Consider the following 27,705-nt stretch of genomic DNA (forward strand, 5'->3'; position numbering starts at 1 on the left):
CTTCAGCGTTCATAGACTATATTTTTAAAGCAAACTATTACTGAATTTTATTTGTTCAGGTCTTTGTTTTTAATGTTTTCTTTATTTGTCAGCTCAACCAAGTTACCAATTAATGTTAGAAAGTGCTGCAGTTCGTCTGGGGAAAAATCTTTTTTCCCGTTTAGGAAAGGAATCGCTTAAGTGACATTTTCCTTTTATTCTTTATCAGTGCTTTCATCTTCTCTCAGTTATATTTTATATTTATCTTTATCTTTAATATATGATCACAGGTCATCACAGCAAAAAGTCAGTGTGTCTGCCCATGTCCCTCTTGTCTCCCCTAACCTCAGTGTAATCCCATTTAGTGTGAATGAGTTTGTGAGTCTGTGTGTTTTCGTATGCGAATGCATGTGTAGTGTGCTTGTTAAACGTATGTGTATAGTGTCTAGATATGGTGACTGTGTGTGACTGTGTACTGTATGTCCCACTTCACTCAGTGTAATCTCACGATTCAGTGGTTCAGAGAAAATCTCCTTTTTTCCAATAAACTCTCCATTTTTCCTGTCTCTCTGTCCAGCTTTCTCTCTCCCTCTTCCTGTGTGTCAACAGTAAATGAAGTGACTGTTTGTCGTTTGAAATGAAGCCTATCCCCACACTTCATCTGAAAACTCTATGGTTACTATGGAAACGCCAGTTTATCGCCAATGGCAACCGTTTCTGAGATTAGGGTCCTTTATTAAAAACAAACTGTCGCTCAACAATTGATTAATTTGCTGGATGCCTGATGGTGTCTGCTACCGGTGCACACTTCAGTTTTTGACTTGAAACTTGTAACCATAGCATAATGTTCACACATGCTGGGCTAGCAAGAACCTAAAATTAACAGCAGCTTCCATAAAATTTCTTTCATCTTTGCTGGAGACTTTTCAATAATGTGGATTCACTAACAAGCAAAGCGGATTTAGAGATTTTATACATTCTAGCACCATGACTCTGTGGAGGACAATGTCTGTCTTGGGTCAGTCTACCACTTTGGTCCAGACTGAAATATTTCAAAAACTACGAAATATATTAAAAAATTAGGATGAAGAACCTGAGAGAGATTAGGATGAATCCGACAGACGTCTGTGACCATCTAGCTGTTCCTGTATTGCACCAGCAGGTTGTTGGTAGGGAGGTGGTTAAAATGAGATTGCTGCAAAGGAAAGTGGCTGTGGAAAAGCTTCAGCTTGGAAAATTTTAGCCCTCTACTTAAGATGTTAAATGCAGATATGATAAATTGTGGACGACCTGACTTTGCAGCTCTAATTGAAAACAATCATTTAAAGCAAACATTATGAGCTGTGCCTCCTTCAGGCCCTTTTTTGGATGCTCCTTGAACAAATTTCATCTATTAGATTCCTGAGTCTTAGTGATAAACCCTGAAAAACATGTACATGTGTATGGAAGTCTCTCTCTCACTCTCTCTCTAGATGGACTGAGATTGCAAACAAAATGAAGCCTTCAATCTGTTCTTTAGATATTCTTTCCTCTTCTTATTCTTTATTTTTCTTGCTACTTCTTTAATACTGCAAAGCCCTCTATTTTGTATATTAACTTTTGCTTGACTTATGAAGATGTTACCCCTGATTAATTTAATGGTTATTTGTTATCCACATTTATAAAGTTGTCACTTGATCCCACTGATCTTAACAATATTAGGACAAAGCTAGAGTTTATAGCAAAGGTTTTAAAACAGTAGTAGCTAAGAGTGAAAACACAGTACAGAGCCTGCTTTTCTGAGGCTCATGACTTCAAGGTACAATCTGACATTGGCAATCAAAACTTTAATTCTTTTGGATCTAAGTGCAACCTTTGGTACCACTGGCCACTATACTAAGGTGTAACGACATGCTATATGAAGAAATATTCTGTACAACATAGTATAATATGGTGTATTTTGGATGACATCCTAACATAATTTGGCCAACACAGCATATGGCTGCAAAGAATTGGCTATACACTGGGCAAAGCATAATAAGACCCACCAAGTTTAAATATTTCAACAAGCCTCAGATCATCCATACACAATCATTAATGAAAGACATTAAGCTTACAACATTGGCATAATGCAGTACTGCCTGTAGGCAGCCAGCTGTCAAATGTGTTCTCAGCAGTGATTCTGGCACAGATTGTGGTTAACCAAGTACAAATCTCAGGCAACTACCAGTTAGATCCTTTTTGATGACAGACCAGATGCAAGAAAGACAAGGGAACATAGATACAGACCAGAAAGTTCTCTCAGAAAGTTACTGGTGACATCAACTGGATTTTGGACAAGACTGAGGGAATGGGTCATCACTTTTGCTAATTAAACAAACAATATTTTTTATTTCTGGGGTATAAAAAAAGTTTCCTCAGTAGTTTTTCTCTCACTTTTAGTCACTGATTTAATTATAATTAACAACAAAAACCATAATGACAACAACAACAACCCTTATTGCCACTATAATTTAAATCATGACTGTTTATGCAGACCTATCTATTTTCACTGAAGATTTGGCTATTTCTGTCTTACATTTGCAAAACATTTTATAAAATATTGATGATTTTCATTTAAACCTGCTTACAGACAGAAAAGAAGTAAAACAATCAAAACATGTCTACTCACCCACATCCTGATGAGTCCCTGTGCCTCGGTGCAAGAGTGTGTCAGTCCATAGCAGTAACACCTGCTGCAGCCCAGTGGATTTCGTACTGACAACCCAAACGTATCCTGTTTACAGCGGTCACAGTTGTCTCCTTCAACATTTGCCTTAGATAAACAAAGGCAAATGCAGGTGAGGTACTGTAAGCTGCTTAATGGAAAAACATGAAAGCAGCTAAATATATCTCAAGGCTGTAAACTAAATTCAATCTCAAAAATGGCACAATGCAGTGACATGGGTCAGTTATGGAAAAAATTGTGGATGGAACATAATGCAACTTTGGAAAGCATCCATTCCTTTATGTTTATCACCTTATATCCAGCAACAACTTAGTTGCTACAGGATATATTTCTATCCTGCCTGAGGTCAGAAAGTAGATTAAGCAGGAGAAAAGCACTTTTACAGTAGTGACTTTGGGATTTAATTGCATTTGAAGGAGAGATGACTAGTCCTCTAGTGTCTTTCTGACCTCAGTCTGCTTCAGGTGTTTTACAGTCTTCTAAACAGGAATCCTTCTGTATGTTAACATTATATGGTTATTAATTGACTAACCTGGACCCAAATTTCAGAAGCATGCAACCAGTCCCAGAGGGAAAATGCTTTTTCTGATTTGCTGCAATGAGCTAAAAATAAGAACGTCACTTCTCGTGGAACCGAGCTGCACTGAATGTTTACATTTGGAGTAAATAAGATGAGCTGACTGGTCTAAAATGGAACCGTGGGCAGGGATGTGTATTAAGCCTTCTCTCTGCTCTGAAAAGGCTTGCACTGCTGTCAACAAAACATCATCCAATTAATGCTGAGTTCTGTCAAAGTCCTGCAGGTTATTAAGGACCAAGAACAACATGTGAAAAGCATAGTGAAGGGACCGAGAAGGTGAACTTTTGCACCTCACCTTATTAACATTGTTATGCCAAAAGGAGGGTAAATGATGTTACTACCTGGACTGAAATTAATGATTGTTTCCATTTCATCTATTGTTTAATCTATAAAATCTCAGAATACTGAAAAAAAAACTACCCATCATCTTGGGCTTGAATACAGTGATTCTGAAATTCCTTGTTTTGTTAACTGTCCAAAACCCCAAATTTTTTCTTTGCAAACAAACTATTGAGCGTCTTAAAAATTCCTCTTCAACTTCATATACGGGGGTAAGAAGATATAGTATAAGGAAGTATACATTTGCATTTTTGTAGCCATCTCTTGTACCTTGCAGCTACATTTTCCTGTTCGGTCAGCGCAGGCACAGACTCCTCTCTCCAAGTCGCAGGTCTGGCTGTCTGATCCTGCTATGTTACACTCGCACTGGATGCACTGTGGGAAATGTGTATAGAAACAACCACAAGGGTTCTGTTATCAACTGTAATGCAGGCTCTGAAAGGAGTTGTATACTAGCTCTATGCATCACTAAACCATTAAACTTGCCATTATCTTCTCACTTCCACATGAGGAAATATTGCTGAAGTTCAGAAAAAACACCAGAGTTGTCTTATTTTCCAATTTGACTGACGTTACTCAGTTCTGAAAAGTGCAACTTCTTTTTCTTAACACTGGCTTCTCAACAGGATTACTGAATTCTCTGTTGTAGCAAAAATTAAACATGAAACTTGAGCAAAAATGTATGTGTGCTCTCTTCTTAAAGTCTAATTAAAAAAAGCCTGCTGATTTCAATTTGAGAAGACTTCATCAAAACTGAACATTTGGTGGTAATGTAAAATTCAATGAAGATTTAACAGGCATCGTGATCATATGTATATTTTATGTGTAGTATGGTGTTTATCTTTCCATTTCACATGAGGTACTGGTGAAAGGTTTGGCTCTGGTATCAGACTGACTTAAGATCTAAGATCTAAAGTGTGATGACACCATTAAGCTTCAGTAAAACAACCAGGGACCAGGGATTGATGCTTTTAATATTAATAAAATCCATAATATTAGAAGTTATGTCAATGAAAACCACTCCTGCCTGCTTGTAGTGAAATCACAGAGACTCTCAAAGCCCAATGATTGAATCTCAGCCATGACAGCCCCATAATCTCCCTTCTTACTTCAATAGAAATGAAAGGAGACTTTATGATAATAATTGTGATATTAGGAGCATTCATGCACATCATTTACCTGAGGAAAGTCTCTGTATCCAATGTGACATTCATTGCATTTCTCTCCTCTGAATGAGTCCCGACAGAAGCAGCAGCCTGTGTTGACGTTACATTGCTGGGTCATTGAGCCAATCACACTGCAACCACATTCCTGCACACACACCCAATGTCAAAATTAATATAAAAACTAAATAAAACAAACGTCAATCCCAATTTAGAACATCACAAACTTTTGCTGTCAAATACAATAAAACAATGCAGGTAGTTGGGCAGTTATACTGAATCAGCAAAACTGTGTTAAAAAAACTGAACCTATCATGTTAGACATATGCATAACTGGGGCAATGGGGGGAAACTTACTAAGTCCTGTTTTTACTGTTGTTCTTACTTAACACTGTACCGGAGCTAAACAAAAAGCACTGATTATATTAAAATTGACAAGGGTCTTAAAGAAAATCACAGTAAATATTAATATTTGGCACTTTGAGGCAAAAGCTGCAAAGCCACAATGGCCTATGTGGTGAAATGAGAACAAATATGGTGCAGCCTTATAGAAACACTGGACAAAGTGTTTAGACTTAAAATTTCAGCTTTTCACTGTTGTTTTTTGTCATTTTCTTCACTGTTCTACTGAACATAGTGTACACAGACTATTAAAATGAAACGTTTCAGGCTGAAGATTTACTACATATCTATTTTGCTCTGTTTCATTTTTTATTTCTTTTCTGCTTTGCTATTTATTGTGTTTTGTTGTCTTTGGTTTTGTTGCAGCTCTCACAACTTTCTGGATCAATGTGTTGTTAAATTGAGAATTACTCATTTTCACGCTCAAGTCTCTAATTGCAATAGTCAGCTGAGAGTTGTATTAGTCTACTGTTGTTGCTACCTCAAAGCCCTTTGATAAGATACTTTCAGTGCAGAACAATTGCTTTTCAAACACTCAAAGTCGTGCTGAGAGAGACAAGTAGAAAAACAATGATGATAGAGTCACAGAAAGGAAGGTGATAAAGATGAGAGAATCCAGAGAAAGGAATGTAAACACTGATAATAGTATGCACATTAAATGACATACAGTACAGTTCATTTTTCAAATAAATTACACAGACATTAGTAACTTTTCTTCACAAACAGTTTCTGCCTACCTTACATCCAGTTACGATGTCATGCCCCCAGTGGTTTGGAGCACAGCGGTCGCACCTCTCACCAATTGTGTTAGGAGGACAGATACACTGTCCTGTGTTAGCATCACAGTTATTCCCCAAATGACTGCACTGACAGGCTGCAAGAGTGAGGGCAAAGGAGAGAAAAGGGGAGGAAGAAAAGAGGATTTAGAGCAAAGTGCACAAAAGACAAAAGCTGGGATCAAATATCAAAATCCTACTCAGCCACCAACATTCCCCAAAAAATGCTGTTCACAGGTGTACACAGAGGACTCAAACATGCTGGCTGAACTCAAATGTTAATGTGCAAGAAATGTAAAGAAATCTTTATAGGACAGTTCATAATTTTTATTTTTTTTATGAAGTAAAGTGTCCTGAAACTTTATTGACTGTTCCCCTTTTCATTTTCTTTCTCCTTTCATTTATTTCTGTTACTGTCATAATGACATGATTGTAAATAGAAATCACATTTAGAGGTCGTCTTCATTCCTTAAAGTCGCAGCAAATAGGTAGTTTGAGGCTTCTGCAGGAAACTAATGACATTCGTTACCACAAGTGATTTTCTGTAAGTGACAGAAGAGATGCAAACTGTATCATGTCTAGATGTGAGAAACAAAATAGCCACACTGAACAGAAGTACTGCACTTTAAATTACACCGCAGTATTCAGGTCACTGAAGCCAGAGGCTGGCATTCATAACATTTTTTTAAACCATGTTTCATATAGTGTTTTTTTTTTTTTTTCTAAAGTGTTTTAACTTCATCCTGCTTGTGGGCAAAAAGATTTTGCATTGTTCAGTTTTCCAACCGGCACAATATGTGAAAGAATGCACATGCATTTTTGATACAACGTAATAGCTTTTCAAATTGAATTTCTCTGCAGACAATTTGTGTAAACTTTAAATTAGAAAGAACACGGTGCCAGCTTTTGTGATTGCTGACAATTGCAAATTACATGCTACATACTTTGATTGTTTTCAGGTTTTCAAGTGCATTGAGCTATATTTTTGATCTGCAGGCTGAAACCAGGGTGAGCCTACTTTTTAAAGAAATCATCTATTCTTGCCACTATCAAACTTACGTGTGCAACCCCCCTCCTGGAAGTTGAAAAATCCTCGTGAGCAGCGATCACACTTGGGTCCGGAGACGCCTGGCTGACACCGACACTGACCGGTTTCATCACAGTCAAACGACTTGGAACCAAATGAGTTACAGTGGCATGGCACGCACACTCCACCCGTGGTAATGCCATGAGTTTGAGGCTGGAGGCAAAGGACAAAGGTGTCATATGGAGAGGTAACATCAAATACAAAACTTGGGTCAGGTAAAGTGAGGGGCAAGACAAGGTGAGACACACCCAAGCAATGTAGAGACGAGGCAGTTTGATTTGCAAAGATAATTTTGAAAATGATTTCAGTCCATTCAAGATACGATTGTAATAACAGCTGAAATTAAGTCATATTAAATTCTATTTGTCTTCAATTTAGAAGCCATCTTGAAGTGCAATAGGGCTTTGACAGCCATCTGCCACTGTGAAAATGTTCTTGCTGCTGCTAAGAAAAATAAAACAATGCCATAGATGTTGGTTCATCAGACTGCACTAATTCATAAATTTCCCCTTAAGCTACATTATGCCAGCCAAGCCAATTTTAAGAAATCTTCTGAACTGTTGTCAGTTCAGCTAAAAGTGGAAAATATAAATCAGTTTCTTGAAGGCAGAATGTGGCTGTATAAGAAAAGAAAAAAAAAAAAAAAACACTTTACAACACTAGTGGAGCAACAACAAACATCTTCAGCTACTTAAAGAGAAGACATTTTGTGATGATGTCTCATTAGCACAATGGTATTAAAATGTGTTAAACATTGTTCATTTTGTTTCCCCACATGATGCGATCTGACACTTGCATTACTACATACACTTAGCAGCACCTTCCCACAAACAGCAGTGCTAGTAAACCACGACATCCACAAAAACAAACACTATGATGCTTCATACACGTGCAAATATGTTTCAAACCCATTTAGGCAAAAAGCATTCCTCAGCAATCTATATCTCGGTATATAACTTTTTGCACACTGAGTAAAGAGAAGCACACCCATGCTAATTAAAACACACCACTGTCATCACCGTGCAGTGTGTGTTACCCCTGTCTTAGGCCTGTATGCCCCCCTGGGACAACCCCCCGAGCGGGACGACCCCCCCCATCTCCTCTGCACGGTTTCAATAGGAATGTGCTCCACCGGCCGCCTCGTCTCCCGCCTCTCGTAACCTTGGCGACGCAGATCACAGAGACGGCCCACAAAGCCAGGGCGACAGATGCAGCGGCCCTCAACATCACAGCGCTGAGAGATGGAGCCGTGAGGGCTGCAGCGACAGGGCACACACTCCTGACGCGCAGCATCCCACCAGCAGTTAGGCTGGATCAATCACAACGCAGATGGATGGAGGGAGATGGGCAGGGAACCAATGAGAATGATTGAACATGCCAAACATAAAAAACAAACTGAAAGTATAAGGTGTGAAAAAAGTTAAAAAAAAAAAAAGTAACTAAGATTATCTCATTGTATCATTATTATAACTGTAGTTAATAAAACACCTGAACCAGAAAAGACTGGACTACACTAGCGATGGCCTTTATACAACCAAACCATCAGTTTACATTTGACAACTAGCATAATAAAAACTGAGCAGTGGTAAAATGTTAAAAATCTTTGGTACATTTTTAGTACAGCAGTTAAAGTTTAGAAGAAACAGATCAGCTGGTGCCCACCAGCGTACCCATCACATTTAAAAATAAGATGAAGTACAAATACAAAGTCTACACAGACATTGACAATATCTGTAAATAAGTATACTTGCCATGCACTCGTCACACTGTCGTCCAACCACATTTTCTTTACAGTGGCACTGTCCAGTCTCTTTATTGCAGACTTTAGATACAGAGCCATTAGTATGGCACTGACAGGCTGCAGGGAAAGAAACACAGGATATTATTCATGTATTAATATGTCTTAATTTCTACATAAGATGATTATTACGCATACACACTAAACACGTATTGGCTTAGCAATAACAATAAATTGGTATTTCATAATGGATAAGTGCACTTTTAAGAAAATTATCATTGCCCGAATAGATTCTTCAGTCTAGTGGGCCGACTTGATTTCACCAGATTATACGTTCTACATAAAGAACACAGCGTTAACAGTAAATAGAGAAAAAGTCACAGGAAAAAAAAGCTGTTTATGAGACCTCTGTTCAGACAAAGTTGCAATTACTTACAATGAGTGAAACTTTTAACTACTCCCAAGTCAACCAAACACTGACAAGATATTTAGAGCATGTTCACTAATGTGTAAATACTGAACTTTTGGTCGAGGAAGAAAAGCACATAAAGCTGTTTCTGGGCATCTGCTACGTTTCTCTTAAGTGTATAGATGAAAAGTGCAGAAGGCAGGAAAGCAGTACTTAAATGTGACAGTGATTAAACACAAAGCAGGTGTTCATGATGCATGGGTAAGCTAAATACCGCTGACAAGAAAGGGAACAGATTCACAAAAAAATTCAAGACACACTGTGTATCGACCATAGCCTTCCTTAGAGTCTAAATGAAGCAGTTGACTGTGCTTCTTTTCTTAAGAACTGCCCACGTTTCTGCTGAGGCCTTGAAACTCAAATGTGGACTGTACCCCATGGCTTAGGGCTAAAGATGCCAACTATGAACCAGAGTGATCCCAGCTTGTGTCCAGCCATCTCTCTTCTCATTTAATCAGGACTAAAAGGTTCAAGTCTGGTGTTCGGTACACGGCAGGCTTTACTAAGGAACACTGCTTGTGAGACCTCCATTCTGGCAAATTAGTTACCAACAATAATGGATCTGCTTCTCAGCCATCTCAACTCAACTGAAGTCTAAGAACAACACATTAAATGCAAGAAGGTACTCCTTATTCACAGGATAGCTAGCACCAGCCCACACAAAGAAGTGAGTGATGGCACACAGAGGGGCATAAATTCTTCTAACAAGTCAAGGTAGACTGCTTTATATAACAAGACTAACAATTTTAAGCAAGTCTTCAAACTTAAAAACAATGCAGTTTACCTCGAAATTTCTAGAAGGGTTAATTGTCTTTCTTAAAGGACAGTACATTCACTGAAACTCTGGACACAAGATCTTCATCCAGTGGTCATTTAATCTGACGGCATAACAGTCCATTCATGGCCTGTGTTGTATGTATGTAAATACTAAAACTTCTTCACATTTAAACTTTTCAATCTCTGCTTTCTTTTTTTTAAAGTAATGCCTTAAATGACTTCAACTTTATTTTACTTTGTGTGTTAATCCTACTGGGGGAAAACGACACAGCCACACATGCCAATCAATTAGATATACAATTAAAAGCTTAAACATCACAGCTCCCATCTGGTGGATGAACTGTCAGGAGCAGACACGCACAAGCACAAAGATGCACACAGAAACAGACCTTCCCGAGAAATTAGCAGCACACATCACATCACATAGACACATAATACTCTTAGTCTGCAATCGTGTCCTCTTAGATGTAACAGAGACAGAAGGACAGACCTGAGAGTGGGATGGAAAAGTGAGAGAGAGACAGAATGCACAAAAGATGTCCACAGACACACACATACAGACGCAAACAAACAAGCATGCATGCAAATCGGCTAAAACACATACATAATTTCTGATTCACACACAAATGCATGCTCTCCTCCCACACACCTACTTGTCAATATACCATGCATGCACATGTACACACACCTAATTATACATACAAGAAACCATGCACATGCATGTAAATACAGTGTCTCACACAGCGTCTCACCCCCCCAGTTTCACCGTTTGGAGACCATCTGGACTGCATTCTGTCGGCTGCTACAACACACGCCTTGTAGGATAAAATGATGCTTTCTATTGTTTTTTTTATTTTCAGAGCTGAGATTTTTTGCAACTTGAAATACATTATGTTCTGTTACCGAGCAGTCTGTTGTATCACCAAACTGCACAAGTAAAAATTGTGCATCTATTCTATATTATGAGCACTATAATGTTGCATTGGTGAGACACAGAGGTGTTGTTCTACTGATTATAAGTATAGCCCATAACAAGTAAACAAAAAGTGAAACTTTTCTGTTACAAGAGAGTGTCATATAAATCCATCTTGATTTGGCTGATGCAACACCTTCTAAAACAAAACAGCACCACCCTAAAAGTTATCACCACAAAGTTTTGTCCTCAGTATCCTTGCCCCTGATGTAGTTATGTCTTTGTCTACAAGCAGCACTGATACACAATACCAGCATTTAGTTTGTTTGTTCCTTGTTTGTAGCATTTTTGTTTTTCATATACTTTCACAGTAGTTGGTTTATGTGATTATCTGTCTGTCTTTCTTACGTTTATCTAGACAATGTCAGCTCAGTACTTATCCTCTTTTTCAGCAGGAGCCTGCTTACCATACATACGGACTCCCAGTTCAATAGTACTACTGACCACTGAGCAGATCAAGTGGTTGAATTCAGGGTTAAGCTGTTTGACTGCTGTTGTCTCAAAAGCAGGTGTAGAGCGAAGTGCAAGTGGCTCTCATTTTCTTATCATATTCCGAGCTAAGGCAGTGAGATTCAAACCAGTGACCTTCGAGCCGTAGACGTCTTAAACCCCTGTCATGTATAAGAATCCTGTGAAAGACTCTACGGCTCATATACTTCTTCCTTTTTTACTCACACTAAGCACAAGAACATGGTTTTCTATGTGGCAGATCAGTAAGAGTCTCACCTCTGATCAAAATAATAGGGGTTATAATTAATAAAATGGATGTGGCATGTTATCTACCTGACTGCACAAAGCTAAACCTTACCTAAACCCATTCCTCAAGATAGTTTTCTTGTTCAATCTGTTTGTCACTGAATTCAAACATGTAAAACTGTGTTTTGTGTTACATTTTTTTTAAATCAAAATCTTAAGAAATTCACATCAGGAAAAAAAAAAATCACTGAGGAAACAAACCATTTGCGTTTACTGCCAGTAAATGACAAAAAGTGGGGGTTTTATGTTGAATACAAAAAATTCTCTAAGGCATTATCATAAAAAGAAGAGCAGTTTGTGCTATAAATTACACTTCTAAATAAAACAATATATTGTAATTGTTTATGACTCATAAAATACTGCCCTGATATGGGCTTTGGCCCAGGTTAAAAACAATAGATGTTGGCTCAGAGTTTTTATTTTTTCATACTTTTAATTTTAGTTTACTACTTTTGGGGCTTATCAGTCACATAAACAGAGTTTCAGCACAGTAAGTACAGATCACTGCACTAGACATTCCATTAAGAGCGGTAAAATTAGAGTTGTTAGTTTTTTCTAAAGATCCCCAGAGAGTTGATCTACAGTATGAAGCCTGTATGAAACATTCATTAAATCTCACACACTAAGGAAGCATAATAGCATTATTGAATTATTACATATCCACTTTGTTCCAGCAACTGGATGAATGTGTGACAGTGCAATTCACTAATATTCTCTGCAACCTGAAGAAAACCTTTCTCACTGAGAAATGATCAGAGGCCTTTTTTTTAACATGTACTCCTCAGACAAATTGTCTTATGGTCAGTTTGCTTGCAAAATCCAACTATTTTCCTTTTCCCCAGCTGAATTAAACTTAACCGCTATTAAAGGGGACCCATAAAATGGCTGCAGCAAAAATGGCTGCAGATTGGATGTCTGACATCAAAAGAAAAAGTCAAGGATTTTTACAGTCTAATAGTGCACTCCACTCAATAAAATTCATTAAGACTGGGAGCAATAGGGTGAGTAAGGTAGACAGAGTGAGGGAGACTGACAGAGGTGGGAGGAGAGAGAGAGTTGTTGTGTTTTAATAATTCCTGGTGGTCTTTTGTCATTTATACAGGATCAATAACAACCCGCCATCTCCCAGACACAAGCAGCCGATCAGCACAGTAGTAGAGCGATAGATCAGGCTGATTAATCAATAACCATTTAGCTGGGTGGAGAGGGGAAACAACTACAGAACAATGGACTATCAAATACACATTAATACCCTCTCTGTTAGCCTGTCTACTTGATTTTGTGCCTGTCTGATGGTTTTATCTGTCTATTTATCTGTCAGCCTGTCTATCGCTTTTTATGTTTGCCTCTCTGCTGGTGCTACTGTTTTAGTCAACAGTGCAGATTTTAATAAAGATTTTCACAAACGAACACCATCTGTACATCTGTATTCACTGGCATCCCTCCCTCTCGCTCAGTACAGCCCCCCTCCCCTTGTTTCTAACAGGTATGGTTTTATTACTCTCACTCTTAAACACAGCTGGCAGTCAGAGAGTTGCTCCAACGTCACACTGCAACACTAGCACAGCTTGTTGCTCTCTCACTCACGCACGCACTCACACACGCACAAACACGTTTTAGTAAAAGGAATAAAGGCATCATTTAGCTAACACTTCTACACTTCTATTTTTTGTCTGGCTGCAGGTACTCTTTCTTTATTTTGAATGTTAGCTGTCAGTTTACTTACGTTGGCAGTTTCTTGCTGTAATGGCATCTCCATAGTAACCTTCAGCGCAGCTGCCGCAAGCGGCACCTCCATAACCTTGGCGACAGCGCAGACATTGGCCTGTGATTGGATCGCAGCTGTTTGGTATGGATAGGTCCAGATTCCCATGGCAATCACATGGCTGGCAGGAACCTCCTGGTACAGTTGGCTGGCCATAGTATCCATTGGAACATCTAGTAGGCAGCATACAGATACAAATAATTTGACACCGTTTCATGTTGGATGTATCATAAAAATTATCTGTGAAAGTGAAAAGTTTTCAACGGTAGAGAAAAAGAAAATGGAATGTTTTCAAAGCTCTAGTGTTTCTTATTCAGCATCAGAAATTGTATATTCATGCACTGAATTACAGGTAGCCAACATAGCAGTGATTCGTTATGTAGATTCTGCTACATGATGAGAAATTTTTTAAATGTTTTAAATGCCTGCTCTTTATCCAAGATACTAATTTAACCTCATACGGAATAAATATGCTGAAATTCACTGCAAAAACTTTCCTCCAAATGTCTCTGTTCTACAAACACAAACATATGCCAGCAGAATAACCAAAAAGATCCACTCAGGGCCTTTACAACTGATCACCATTGAAGCTGTTGCTCTTTCATGTTACAGCAACCAGATGTCATCATATTATTCTTCTCAAAATACAGTTTTAGTTTAGACTAATCCTGCATCATCTTATTGAAAGCAGGTTGTGTAATAATATCTCTTGAAAATGCAGTTTTTCCTCTGCTTTCATGTAGCAAACAAACCTTTTTCAGCTTTCAAACCCACAAGAAAAAATATGCTGTAACACAACTTGTTGTCTGTGGTTTGTATGTAATAATGGCAAACAGCAAGGAATTGTAAATATTTCAGCAGTTAAATATTATCCAGAATGATGTTTACCTCAGCTTCCAGCTTGTCTATGGAAAGAACACAATGAGCTCCAAAAATTTGCTAATTAAAGCACGGGTGTCATTCCACAAGAGGTTGCAACCAATAACCAAAAGGCAAATGAACAACCAATGAAGTCCATTATGCAATCATGTCTTTGACCAGCCATTAGATGCACAGAGAGGCTCATACTCATACTATACCTTATTTTAAAAGGTTATACTCCTCTGTTCATACATTTTATCTGGAGAAATGTGATTGATGTCTTTGTCTCGTTTTAAGTGATAATAACTAGGACAGTGTCTGGCCAATAAAAATGGATTTGGTTATTTTATGCTGTCAGGTTCACTGTGTTTAGATGAAGTAAGTGAAAAGTAAAAAAAGAAAAGGGGAGAAAAAGCATCTTACTTTGTACTGTCAATGGAAGCTAAAAATTAAAAAATGATTGTTAGCACACCTGAGCAAGGACAAGGACAAATAAAGTGAACTGTCACACCATTCCTAGATTGTTATTCTTTTTCTGATGCTTTGATTAATAATTGTTAATAAGGGGAAGTCCAGATGCTGCAAAACATATGAACCTGAAAGTGCTGCACTGTGACAAGAGCTACTGAAACCAAGTAAAACAGATCAAATAAAGCTTTATTTGAGCATAGGCTACAGGCTGAAAAGGGAAGGAATAGAGGGAAAGAGGGAAAGAGAGAAAGCATGAACAGAGGATGGAGAAAGCAAGAACAGAGTAAAGAAAAGGATGAGATGAAGGGGTGGGGAGGTCTTCACATTGAGAAGAGAATTTAGAGAGGAGGGAAAAGAAAGGACAGAAAGGGAAAGAGTCAAGAGCAGCCAACTATTATTACCACTGACCCTCCTTGGTACTCAATGGCACTGGTTTATTAGCTTCTCTGTGAGTGTGCTGCTAAAGTGTGTGTGTGTACTTTATTAGTGTCTGTGTGTCACAAGTACACTTCTAGTCAAATGGAGAATTGCAATGGCAGCAATCTCACTTGATGGGAGAGAAGAGGGGAGAAAGTGTGTGTGTGTGTGTGTTTGTATTTGGTATTATTTGCAAGATGCTTTCCCCTTTTTGTGTCTTCTATTCAATTGTATTCTGTCCTATACTGTTACAATTTGTGTGTGTAGTGACTTGGCCCTCAAGAGGAAGCAAAAGTATTAATAGTGGCAAGACTGGACTGCTTGAAGGAGATATATTAGGGGGTTGGACACCTGGTCAAAACCATCAGCGGGTACAGGAAGCAAAGGGTGAGCACAACTGGTAGAGAGTTACAGAGAGGGAGAGAGCAAGTGTGGGAACATAAGTTATGTTCTTTTATTTTTAGTGTTATAAAAGAGAACCGGGTGTCGGGGGAAGACAGGTTCTGCTCCTAGTTCAAAAGTTTTTTCCATACCTTTTAACACACCTTTCTACTGTAGAATTCCTGTTAACAGTAGAATTTGTCTTGAAGAAGTGAAAAGGGATTTTAATAAAATTAACTACCTTCTAGCTTTTTTGTTTGTTTTTGCTTTAAATATATGTATATTAAAGCAGAGAAATAATGTCTTTTTGTTTCAATACGACAAACGTCCAATAACTGACCTTGGCGAGTGTAAGAAAACATACAGAAAAAAAAATTAATTCTGCTACCAGGTCACTATGAATTAAAGTTGGACAAACCACACGCACAAAATTAATACTAGATATAATAATTATATTAAACAGATAATTCAAGATGACTAAGAATAAGAATTGTCATCCTCAATCAATGTGTGAAATAGCAACACAGAGCTCTCTAAACCACCACAGTCAGTTTTATGGGCTGGTGTTTGGTGTCTCCCTTAGCTTTATATTTGTAACAGTGAAAATACACATAAAAACTAAAGTAGCTATTACTACTGGTACTGCTACTACTGCTGGATTAGCACTACCCAAATGTTGTCATTAACGGTAGTGCTGCACTATTTCTGCCAATACTGGCATCAACGGCAGCGTAACTTGACATCGCCATCATTTAAGGTTACTGACAACATTAATACAAACAATAACATAGCAACAGCAACAAATTAGCACTAAATATCAGCTTAAAACTCAAACTGTTTTAGTCGACTTATTCATTTGGAAGCTACATTAAATAGCTGTCAGCTACATTTTAAATGGCTGTTTATGGACAGGAAATTGAAAAGGAGAATCACTTAGAAGCAAGTGGATAGTCTATTAGCATGGGAGGAATAGAGTGGCTTATTCTGTTAAAGCCCATAATACAGACAAATTGGCACATTACAATTAATTACCACTAACAGCAACAAAAGCACTGTAGATAATGAAGTGTAATGGCAAATAGTGCATAGCAGGTATCAATTAGACTAATAGAATGAGAAAGCAACCCACAGCTGATTACCTCTTTAATACTGTCATTAGTAATAAAATATTATTTTACATTATGTCAGCTACTATGTGTTGTAATTCAGTGCAGCAACCAATACTGTATTCTGTCCCTTTACTGTCAGACACACAGAAATTCAAGTGCACAAACATACATACTCTTACCAAAATAAACACTTATCTAAATACATGAACGTGGAAGCAGAGTGGAATAAGGTGGAGCTGTCATATTATACTACTGATGATATAAATGATGTTGATACACCACATTTGCCAATGACTGGGTTGTAGTGCAGTGCAGGTCTCTCAGAGTCAAAAATGGACTGACAATCAGTTAGTTTGCTTTCAACTGTGAAATGAGGTTTATAAAAAGACTAAGAGGCAGACAGAAAGATTCTGTAGACAGCATGGTGAGGCTTGCAGACTATGCAGGCCAGTGAGCTGATGACAAATAGCAAAGCCCTGAATAACTGCAACCTATTTGTAGCACAATGTTTAAATCCTGAAGTTCAAATGGTGATAATTATCAATGTAGATAACCACTGACTTACAAATTCAACCTGTAGCCAAGTCAAAGCATTTACTATTCTTAAAGCAAATGGATGGACAACTTGCAGAAATCTACACTTAAGAGAAAACCTAAAGATGAGCACCCTGAGAGCGCTAAGGAACATCTTCAGCTGCAGGCTGAAGGAGCGCTACCACAGGGCTTCTGCCCCTGCTGCCTCCACAGCTGCCATTACATTTTTCATCGTCCACCTCTGTAATCATGCTTACAGACCTCACCATCCACACTGACATCTGACTGACTCGACTTACTATTTTATTCTCACATATACTTGGACATATTTTTTTTATAATAATTATTATTTATACTATGGTTATGTTTTGCTTTCCATATGCTGTTACCATTTTCATTGTATTTTTTTTCTCTTATTGCTATAACTTTCACATTAATACCATGTTGTCTAATCTATTTTTTCTAAAACAGAAGACTTCAAGATAAGAACTATAACTCAATTATCTGTGTGCAGTTTTAAATCAAGTTCAGATGTACTATATTTCACTGTTTGGGTGTTGAAAAGATTATATTTTACTTAGTCTGCATCACTACATGACAGTTCAGCCTGAAGTTTTAACAAGTCTAGCACCAAGAGACAGACTTCTCATTAGGCCTGGTTTGGTAAAAAGGCTCACAGTTAATAAAAAAAAAAGTCACTCAATTAAGAAATGTGCTATGGACTGAAAGTTAGATGGACAATGAGACAAGTACTCAAAAAACAGTTAATGAGCAGTACTTTCTGTTTTCATTTTTAAAAAAGTCTGACTACAGCCCCAATTTATTCTCATAATAGTATTTTTTGCATGAAAATACCAAATGATAAGATAAGATTAGCATTCATAGCCACATTTGTAATGATGTAGCTAGCTGGGTGCAGATGCTGCAGTTAGGTCATAAAACATACCTCGTACTTAATTGGCCAAATTCTGATGAACTGTCAAAGTGGATTTGACAAGAGTGATAGATTTCTAGGGCTTGATAAACAATTATCGATTCGCAATTCCCATCCACCACTACTTAGTAGACTTCCAAACCACAGCAAGCTCTAAGTAAGTTTATCAGAAACATTTAAAGTCTGTTTTAGAGGTGTGTTTTACAATGAAACTGTGTTTGTGTGTGTTACCTGTTGCATCTTGGTCCTGTGTATCCAGGCTGACACTGGTCGCACAGCAACTCCCCTTCTTGACTTATGTGACAGGTAGGACTGAAGCTTTTGTGGGTGCCATGAGGAAGTTGTGATTGTTGTTGAGGTTGTTGGTGAATTTGGTAGCGTTGTCCCAGTGTGGAGAATGGGAATAGGAAGAGAAGGAAGAGGAGAGGACAGAGGCGAGTTAAGGCCATTTTTTCCTCTCCCATATTTGCACATACACCTGTGTCCCTTCTTTCACATTCAAATACTCACAAGACACACACACACCACACACACACAAACACACACAATTTCCTCTCTTTCCTTCTCCCTCTATGTCACAGCCACACGTTTGTACTTCCATACAATCCTGAAAACACTCTTCGTCCCTATGAACTATAAATGAACTGAGGAAGAGGGAGAGAGAGAGAGCAAAGCACTAGTCTCTTACTCTCATTCTGTCACCCTCCCACGTTCATAAACTATAGATAGTCCTGCTGGCTCAGGTTCCAGGCCCCAGACTGAGTCGCTGGTTGACTGACTGGCTCCATAACTGAAAGCTGGCCAGTACATGTAAACAACAAAAAACTGTAAAATGACACTTAACTGATGTATAATAAGTGGTATACATTTATAACAAGGGTTGTATAAAAACATCTGTGCTTGTCATGTGCATTGGCTATGTCCATGTGCTGTAGCAGTACAGAGTTTAGAAAGTGTGTAGCATCAAGTAAAACTTTCACCAAGAAGAAACATTCATGTATGCAACTTTATCTGATGAGCCTTACAAGCTCCACTGTCTGAAGTGTTCGGTTCAATCCAGACCTCTCAAACATTAACCACAGATATCAAAGTGATGACTACCTTGATATAAACTGACTGGTAAAAATAATATTTTCTACATTATCTTCCCATAGAAAAACAGGCAACTTGGCTGAGAAGGCTCCACAGCTATAATGAGAGGAATGAAGCTGAGGAAGACTGTATCAAGTCATGAAAAAAAAAAAAAAAAAGTTAAGCGAGTACTGAGAGATTGCTACTATACTGATATTACTGTATGTGTATGAAGATTGAGACACACACAGACAGCAGTTGGAAAAGACCTCTGCCAAAGCAGCACAACCATCCAAATGACTCGCCCTAATAATAGAACTTGCATAAATCTTTTCATCTGTATCTGATCCAGATCTACATCAAAATGCAAACAACAGTGAAGAATGGTGATTTTGGAGACAATCTAAATCCTGGGAATATTAGAGTTTTACCAAGGATTAATTGTGCAAATTTCATGTGACTCAGACTTATGACCAAACAAAATCACTTTGTTGTTGTTGAGGCCATGTTGCTTTGTAGTTTTGCTGAGTATTAAACAAATTTTACTTCCAGGTACCTGAAAATTGTTTAAAAGATTATTTATTACAAATTCACTTTTTAAAAGTTAAGTATGTTGTGTAGCAATTTTAGCAAGGATTGGTGAAATTTTAAGCAGCTGTCAGACAATTTAGAGAAAATCAAAGCAGAGGTAAATCTGTGTTCTTTAAGTTAACATGACATTTATTGATTGCTAACAGAGATATTGATCACTTTGCACTTTGATCTAACTGAAAGATAAAAAACAAAAAATCCTCAATTTATGTTGGTTTAAATAACAAGGAACAGCACTTCAATAGAAAACTACTTTCTACTGAGTCATTGTTAAAACTAATATGGACATCACTTTACCAGATGTTCAGAAGAACTTAGACATTACTGCTAACTAAAACAGTGTGACTGGACTGCTGCCTGGCTATTTGAGTGACTGGCTTCAGTGAACATAAAGGACTAGATGGATATTTTGAGGCATGGCACCTTCAAACTATTATTACTGCAGGGCCTAGAGGGAAGTAGACAAGCAGAGAGATGAGAACGAGACAGAGTTGTGTCTTTCTTTAGCTCTGCGAGTTTTGGACATGACGTGTAATGACTACATGAAGATTCTCAGCTGCTGCTGCCTGTGTGTGTCCGTGACATCTGTGCACCTAAGATGTAGCATCTCTTGCTGGTCATTTGGAGAAACTGCAGAGGTAAATATCCAGTTTAATCAAATGTGATGTAATCAAAGTGAGGTTCCTAATGGAAGGTCATCCAAAAACAAAAGCTATTCTCAGTGACTTAGTAACCATAACCAACACTAAAACATAATGGACATTAGACTTACAGTACATTCATCAGGTGGACATATAGCCGATAAATGATAATGCAGTGGCCTCTGCGTTATAGGAACTACAGTACAGCCTCAGACTGTGAAAGTCATCACTATTAGTCTGTGGAATGGTTCATCGATAGACTAGTATGACCATGTTCTTGCTAGAAGAAATATGCCACTCAGTGTAACAGTGTGGCTCAGTAAGGTGTTTATAATTAGTTTCTGGACAACAATAAAGCTTTATGACAGTCAAATAAGCTAAATCAGACTTGTTTGTGCAAGACTGGGCTTTTCATGGGACAATACAAGAAATACACAAAAATCACGTTATTCCTGTTCTAGCTATGGAGACATGGGCTGCGATTGTCTTAATGTGTGTGTTTTTATCTGTCATGTCTGTGTACATCACCTGTAAAGCTAAGTGATTCTTGGTTTTTTTTCCTCAAACTTCCAACAATACTTTAAAGAAAAAAAAGTTCATTTTAAATTATGTTTCTCAGTGTCCCTGAAAAACATTTTTAGCTGCTGTAACTTGTTCTATGAAGCAGGCACAGCATGAGTGATGTTCCATACAAGAGGAAGGGCATGGGAAAAAGTTTTAAATACTGTAATGACTTATGGGAGGTTTCGGTTTGATACTGTGTTAAGTTTTACAGTCACAATTATGTTGATTCTACCAAAGGTGATGACATTTCCACCCACTGGGATAATGTTTCTCCACTTATCTTGATGCTTCTACCTGTGGCGATGATATTTCAATTCATGTCATTAAAATTATGCTCCTACCAACAGTGATGAAGCCTCCATGTGTGGTGATATTGTTTTAAAGGAAAAAAAAAAAGTGTCTGGAGAGGAGAAGAGAACATTATGAAGAGACAGGTCAAACTGAGAAAATTGGGGTCATAGAGTCCCAGGGGTCAGTAGTTATAGATTGAGGCATCTGATTAACTTGTATCATCATGGCAGCATTAGCCCAAGCATCAGAACCTACTTGTTGCTGGGAAGATCGAGTGGGCAGGTACAGGGCTGACAGTCAGCAGGTGAACCACGGGTGGCGTTCCCATAGTAACCAGGTAGGCATGCGTCACAGTAGGGGCCAGTAGTGTGGTGGGAGCAGTCCTGGAGGAGACATCAATGTGAAAGTTAATTTTATCAGCTAATAGTTAATGTTAGTGTCATGAGATGACGTGAAGCAGTTTAACCTCAGCACTGAATAAAATCTGTCAACCCAGTTTATTTTCTTAAATTGTGATTTTTGCAAAGATAGTAGCGTTTATAAGCCAGACAGCAAAAATCACAGCAGTAACATAAAACAAAAAACATTTCATTCTTGAATTTTACTTACAACACATCACTAAATTTTATCCTGAAGGAAAATTTTAGAATTTAGGCAAGTGCAGGGTAGTTTGCTGCAATGCACCATTTCAATAAGTAATAATCTGGTGCATGTTGAAGACACTACATGCTGAGCTTGCATCATCTCCTAAGCAGAGTAGTGTATAAAATGCTGAACATAGACAGGTACATCTACAGACACTACAGACAAAGCAAGACCAAGCTGAATAATGAACCACAATTAAGGTACATTATTTGTTATTTGTAGTTAATATCTGATTACTATGCGATTTATAAATCAGAAGAAAACATGAACTAAAGTTGTTCTATTTTAGTGTAATTAGTGTCAATTTGCTTCTAGAGGTTAAAGGTTAGAAAGGTAAAAACTAATCAGCTCAAGGGTTTTAGGACTGCAAAAAAAACAAAAAAAAAGAGCAGACATTTGGTGAGATTTTTACAAAAACAAAATTGTTATTAAATAACACCATAAAATTCAAGCAGAGAAAAGCAGGAGGTAACGTTTAAAGATATGGTCCATAACTAGTGACCAAACACACACGTGTGTGTGTCTTGTGAGTATTTGAAAGTGAAAGAAGGGACACAGGTGTATGTCATGTGTTACTATAGCTGTGAGGATACTCATGAACACAATGCATTAACTAGACCCTAACCATTACTACTAAATACTTAAAACACAACTATAGACATGCATGTACACACACACGCGCACACACGCACACACAGTGTTAATCTATAGGTCCATGATATCATTCAGTCAAGTATTGCAAGAAAACACAGTCCTCAGGGAAAAAGTGTGTGTACACTTGTCTACTTGTCAGTGTGTATGAATATGAATACCCGAGGTGTGTGTGGTTTGTTTCGGTGCATGATTGTGACTATGTGAAGTTGTTTTTGTGTGTGTTTGTGTATGAAAGAGAGAGTGAACCCTCCTGTCTATGTCTCCCTTTGACATATCGCAACATCCTCCTCATCTATAATGAAACATAACATAGTAATACAAAACCCACAGCTGTGTGTGTGTACTTGTGTGTGTATTCAGTTTGATGCTAACTGACAGCTTAAGCCTGAGGCAATGTGTAGACTGGGGTGTGACAATATGTGTGCACATGCATTTGTGTTTGTGTGCATGTGTGCATTTGATTGGCTGAAGTGTCTCAATCTGCAGTTTCTTGAATGGCCAGTAGATGGTGGCTCCAAGAGACATGATTAAAGAAAGAGACAAAACTCCCAACTTTTCAATATTCATATGTTTTCCATTTGAAGTCATGCAGGCCTTTTAATGATAACACAACTCTAAACCTTAAATCAACCTGTACAAATGAGCACAGAAGGGCTCCTTACTTAACCTCTTCCAGTTAATCGTCTAAAAACATCATTTTTATCATGTTGACAACATGATAAAAAAAAGGAACAAAAGCTGTTTTGAGTAGTGAATAAAACCGAAATAATCAGACAGACAGGTGACTTTTGTACACCTTACCAGGCAGTGTCCTGTGATCTCATGGCATTGTGTAGCATGCCCATGGCAATGACAAGCTTCACACACACCATTATACAGATTGCCATTAACCCTCCGGAAACCAGGGATGCATGCCTGAAACAAACACACCCACAATTACAAAAACCGGAACACACAGTTGCCTATATACTATTGTAGAGTGATCCTATCCTCTAATTTGAACCTCACTGTGTGTGTGCACTTCCCTGCATGCTTTTATGTATGATTTCAATACTGCGCCTGTATTAGATGATGTGTGTTTATGTGCATATGCGTTAACAAACCAAAATATACTGTAAGTTAGTCAAGACTAGAACAACAATCAGGTAAAGTTCAAGTACAATTCCATTCTGAAGAAAAATACTGTTTATTTTAAAAGGACAAAAATAGTTTTATTAATTCAATCAATGTTTAATTTTAACACTACAAGTACAATATTTAAGAATCAGGTAAAGAGCAAATGCATTAAACCCATGCTTTTAGAATCATACTGATGTGTTTCGATGTTTTAGTGTAGCTCATTTTCTAAAAATCACAGGCTGTACATCTTGCTCACAGTGCTCAAAGTGTAACAGGTTTTTATTCCAAAAAACAATTTACCTTCAAGGCAGCAATTGGTTCCCACTCTTTTTTTCTACCATGGGATAAAAATGATCTCGCAAAGACTTAAAACATGTTTGAGATATTGTACTGTAGGTAATGTTACACCTGAAGCCATGTCTACTATTAATGTTTTGACAGATTTGATAGATGGTTTCTATTTGCACAAGCTGTGAATAATGAAATGAAAACACTAATAATTGATCTAATTATACATAAATAAAAAGTATTAATGTGCTCACTGTATTGACATTTTACATTATGGCTTTATAGTTTCCCCCCCAATACTTTTTTCTATTGATTTTTGTGCAGAAAGTTTTCAAATTTTGTGTGTGTTGGTGTGTTTACCTCACAGGAAGTTCCAGCATATCCAGGAGGACAAGAACATATTTCTACGGCTGATGCTGTCCTCTCTCCTCTGGCAGAAGGATTAGCTACTTGCATTGAGAATGAGTGGAGTCTACACACACACACACACACACACGCACGCACGCACGCACACACACACACACACAAAAGCACATGTATAATACCAAGCATGTGGCACATTGTTAGCCTGTCTACTTTCACTTGGCCCAAGTTCATTGTCTCAGGCAGAATTTCGTCCTTAACAGCACAAAGCTTTATTCATAAAACTACTTTATCTTTATGTTTGGATTACAGAACAGTAAAAGAGGGGTTGTTCACAGCCTACAAGAAAGAGCTGCCTGAGAACCTTAATTCCTGGTGTGTCTTTGCTTCGTAAAGATAATATCAGTATTTTTTATTTAAAACTGCTGAGGAATTGCTATTATTCAATAATTAGCATTCAGATTTGGAGCATAGTGTAGGTGTACTGTAAAGGCTGTGTAAAAAGACAGTGCCACTATGAGCATTTGTTCATTACAGTATGTGAGTGCAGATTGTATTTATATGGTTTTTTAAGTGGTGAGATTTCTTAGGAACAACAAAATACTGTTAAATTACTAAGAAACTTGAGGTGTAAATGTTTTCATATTCAATTAATTGCGTTATTGTAATTAGATGAGTACTCACCTTATGAGTTTTATTCATATAAGATTTTCATTCACACAATGAGAGAGAAAAATTGAGTGGTATTATCTAGTGTTTATCAAATCCCATTACGTTGTGTTTTTGTTCCTACCTGTACACAGCACTTATTTCTGTGCTATAAGAGGCCCGGACCATCACTCTGGTAACATTGCCCAACACAGACAAGAAATCCCTCCGGCTAATTGGCTGTGCTGTTTCTGCAACCAGGAAGTTCTCTGGAAGCAGCACAATGTGATTGGTGCTTGGCGAGGATGGGTACACCGGCTGGCCAAACCTTTTGTCTATGATCTTAATCCCACCACCCTGATGGAGAAGGAAGAAAGAAAATCTGTTTATCATCTTTGTTGCAATTAACTTGTGATTCAAAAAACCCTAGAAAATTGTAATTCTCTAAAAACCTGCCTTTTTCATCAAAGGGCTATCATATCCAACTGATTAGGGGAAAAAAGAAAGTGAAAGTGACTGATGTGTCATTAGGTAATGAGCTGCGGTTTCTATTGACATTTTGAGTGGACCAAATGCAAAGTGAATTGAAAAGCCTGGGCCAGCTATTTGACTATCCCTTGTTGAGAACAGATCAATGGCATGTAGCAGCTAACGCAAGGTGACAACTACTGATGCAGATGAAGAGCGAGAGAGAGAGTGCTTACCAGGCCAATAAACCATTAAATAAAATCTAAATGGAAGAGAGATGGAGGGAGGCATAAAACGAAAGTTTTGGCAAAACTAAGAGATGCAGTGATAAAGACAGAAAAGAATCATACAGACAAGAAAAAAAATGCCTCAGAGAGAATCTTTATCATCTTTTATTGTCTCTCCCTTCTATTTATCAGAACTAAAATATTAAATTCAGTCATTAAAGGTTAAGGTTGGCCTGATATGGTTTTTATTAATCTCTCAATAGTTTTTCATCTCTTGTAACCAGACAGGTTCATTCATTCCTACAAAAATTGGGTCATAAATATGTAGTTTTATAGCTTTAAAAGGGCTATTTAAATTCTCTAAACAGCAGGGCACTGTTTTTTTAGCCAAAGTTACTCAAACAGGAATAAATAGTGCATTATTACAGAGTATATTCCAACCTGCATATTGACAGCAGCAAGACATCGTATGTGTGGCTGATTCAACAAAAAACTCACAGTTCCCATGTTCATGGCAATAAAGGAACATTTCACCGGTTACTTGAGTGATCTCAGTAGTTTTTGCACAATAGAAAAAGAAGAAGAAGTACTTCATTAATCCCCAAGGGGAAATTCAACTTTTACAGCAGTTATTCTAATTTAAAGTTATTAAATTTAATATGATTTCAATTGTATTAATTAATAGTAATTAATAAAGTAAAATAATCAACTTGTAAGTAGAAAAGTAAAGTAATTACTTATTTTTAGGGGTTTGCATGTGTTTATGTATGTGTGTGTGTGTGTGTGTGTGTGTGTGTGTGTGTGTGTGTGTGTGTGTGTGTGTGTGTGTGCATGCGTGTGCATGGGGTGTGTATGTGCGCGTTATTGTTTATATTGTGGAATTAGAGTCTTATGGCTGTGGACACAAAAGACTTCCTGAATCTCTGTCTTTAGGAGGAATTAGTCTGTGGCTGAATGAACTTCCCATTCGCCACAGTTCCTCATGAAGTGGGTGGGCAGAATTGTCCAGCACAGACCTGATTTTGTCCACCATCCTCCTTTCTGCCACAGCCTCAAGACTGTCCAGTTCCAGTCCAACAACAGATTTTGCCTTCCTGATCAACTTGTTTAGTCTGTTGGCCTCACCAGGCTTGATGTCAACTCCCCAGAACACAACGGCAAAGAACAGTGCACTCGCTACTACAGACTGATAGAACGTCTTCAGTAGCTTGTTGCACAAGCCAAAGGAACAGAGTCTCCTGAGGAAGAACAGTCTGCTCTGTCCTTTCTTAAAGAGTGCATGTGTATTGTTTGACCAGTCCAGTTTGTTGTCAATGTGGACTCCAAGGTATTTGGAGTCAAAAATCTCTACTTGGAGACAAGGACTGGGGTCTCCCTGCTCCTCCTAAAGTCCACCACCAGTTCTCTGGTTTTCTTGATATTGAACAACTAGAGTTGTTACACCAATCAATAAAGCTTTTTATCAAGTGTCTGTATTCCTCATTGTTATCATTATTGATGCATACAGTGATTGAAGAGTCATCAGAGAACGTCTGGAGGTGACAGGTTCCTGAGTTGTAGCAGAATCAGAGGTGTAGAGTGTAAACAAACTGTGGCCGCCCAGTGAGGTAGTCTTTGATCCACTCCACCGTGTCTGTGGGAACTTCCATATCCTGCTTCTTTGCACTTAGCAGGTGGGGTTGAATAGTGTTGAAAGCACTTGAAAAGTCAAAGAACATGACTCTCACAGTGTTGCCCTGCCTCTACAGATGGGAGCATGTTCTGTGCATTAAGAAGATGATGGCATCTTCCACTCCTGTGTGTTCCTGCAAACTGCAGGGGGTCCAGAAATTCAGACCACTTGAGACCCATGTCACTTTCATGACATGTGATACTACTGGTCTGAAGTCACTAACAGTTCTGGGACGGCGTCTTTTT

General features: G+C 38.0%; 1 protein-coding gene across 7 annotated transcripts in view; it reads right to left on the reverse strand.

Moving 5' to 3' along the window:
• The window catches only part of lama2 (laminin, alpha 2), a 138,586-nt gene that overhangs the window by 52,865 nt on the left and 58,016 nt on the right, over positions 1-27,705 (reverse strand). For 5 of the 7 annotated variants that reach the window (XM_026319503.2, XM_026319501.2, XM_026319502.2 and 2 more), the window contains exons 16-28: positions 25,239-25,450; positions 24,443-24,554; positions 23,477-23,590; positions 21,632-21,759; positions 18,450-18,536; positions 13,473-13,684; positions 8,785-8,891; positions 8,070-8,342; positions 7,006-7,186; positions 5,908-6,044; positions 4,785-4,916; positions 3,876-3,980; positions 2,630-2,773 (exon numbers count right to left, since the gene is read on the reverse strand). In XM_026319503.2, the coding sequence (XP_026175288.1) occupies positions 2,630-2,773; positions 3,876-3,980; positions 4,785-4,916; positions 5,908-6,044; positions 7,006-7,186; positions 8,070-8,342; positions 8,785-8,891; positions 13,473-13,684; positions 18,450-18,536; positions 21,632-21,759; positions 23,477-23,590; positions 24,443-24,554; positions 25,239-25,450 (1,944 nt within the window). The remainder of the gene's footprint in view (positions 1-2,629; positions 2,774-3,875; positions 3,981-4,784; positions 4,917-5,907; positions 6,045-7,005; positions 7,187-8,069; positions 8,343-8,784; positions 8,892-13,472; positions 13,685-18,449; positions 18,537-21,631; positions 21,760-23,476; positions 23,591-24,442; positions 24,555-25,238; positions 25,451-27,705) is intronic. The other 2 variants (XM_026319504.2, XM_026319506.1) reach the window with 1 other exon arrangement.

The sequence above is a fragment of the Mastacembelus armatus genome, chromosome 24 (assembly GCF_900324485.2).
Source record: "Mastacembelus armatus chromosome 24, fMasArm1.2, whole genome shotgun sequence".
Taxonomy (NCBI): Eukaryota; Metazoa; Chordata; class Actinopteri; order Synbranchiformes; family Mastacembelidae; genus Mastacembelus; species Mastacembelus armatus.